A 1,332-nucleotide genomic window follows, 5' to 3' on the forward strand; every position below is an offset into this window, starting at 1 on the left:
TTTTTCCTTCACTACTAATAGCATTTAATACTATTATTAGGGGCTTCCCTGGTGGCTCAGAGGTTAAAGCATCTGCCTGCAATGCGGGAGACCTGGGTTCGATTCCTGGGTCGGGAAGATCCCCTGGAGAAGGAAATGGCAACTCAGAGCAAATTTTACGAACCATAATCCACTTTTCCTTTTTTTTTTTTTTTTTAATATCCCTATTTCCCCTCAGTTCAGTCACTCAGTCGTGTCCTACTATTTGAGACCCCATGGACTGTGGCATGCCAGGCTTTCCTGTCCATCACCAACTTCTGGAGCTTGCTCAAGTTCATATCCACTGAGTCGGTGATGCCATCCAATCATCTCATCCTCTGTTGTTCCCTGCTCTTCCTGCCTTCAATCTTTCCCAGCATCAGGGTCTTTTCCAATGAGTTTTTTCCTATTTCCCCTATGTCTAGAGAAATTTTTTCCCCAGAAATTATAGCATGACAAAGATTTGGTAATTAATATTCTTTTTTTTTTTTTTTTTTTTTTGCTGATCACTGGACTTTATTAAGATGAAATCACTGATAATTACACAGAAATTACTTGCCTAAGTCAAAATCCTTGAGATTCACATAAACTTAGTTACACAAATAAACATCATGTTCAAAACCATGAGGAAATATCCCAATGCCCAGGTGATGAAGGCTGGGGTGAACAAATCTGCACACTTATTTCAAGCTGTTAAACAGTTTGTGGGCTACACAGTGGTCCCTTGCATGCAAGAAGTCAAAGAGCTCCTCTGTGCAGTCCTCCTCTGTCTGTGACCTGGAGGATACACGCTCATCACAGAGCTTGAGCCGCTCTCGAGCCTTTACACATTTCTCCAGCTGCTCGCATTGCTCTCTCACTGTTGTTAGGGGATCCACTAATTCCTCTTCCTCCTCTTCCTCCTCCTTGGGATCTCCGGACCCGGTCAGCATCCTTTGCTCATCCTCTAGCCCCATGTCTGGCTGCAGCTCTGGACTCAACACAAGCAGCAACCGTAATTAATATTCTTATCTCTTTTCTTTGAGCTCCTCAAGTATACTTACCTGGCAGCACATGATTATTTTAACTTTCATCCTAGTGAAGTTATAAACTGAAATTTAGATAACTTGTGTTAATACTGGAACTACTGGGTTGGCCAAAAAATTCATTTGGCTTTTTCTGTAAGATGCTTTGGAAGAACCCAAATGAACATTTTGGACAATTCAATAAAACACATAGTCTCATGGGTTCCTGGCATTTGTGCAGGCTTTCTTCTTTATTATTTTTTAATAAAATATACAAATAAACACTTATTGAGTATTTAGGTGGGCCAGG

The 1,332-nt window shown here is 41.1% G+C and overlaps 1 protein-coding gene across 1 annotated transcript; it reads right to left on the reverse strand.

Annotated features, from left to right (window-relative positions):
• Positions 1-494: 494 nt before the first annotated feature.
• Positions 495-1,012, reverse strand: LOC101115589 (cytochrome b-c1 complex subunit 6, mitochondrial-like). Its single transcript, XM_042238526.2, has one exon. It carries the CDS (start codon positions 972-974, stop codon positions 699-701), a length of 276 nt encoding a protein of 91 aa, XP_042094460.1. The 5' UTR covers positions 975-1,012; the 3' UTR covers positions 495-698.
• Positions 1,013-1,332: the final 320 nt, after the last annotated feature.

Source organism: Ovis aries, chromosome 22 (assembly GCF_016772045.2).
Source record: "Ovis aries strain OAR_USU_Benz2616 breed Rambouillet chromosome 22, ARS-UI_Ramb_v3.0, whole genome shotgun sequence".
Lineage (NCBI taxonomy): Eukaryota > Metazoa > Chordata > Mammalia > Artiodactyla > Bovidae > Ovis > Ovis aries.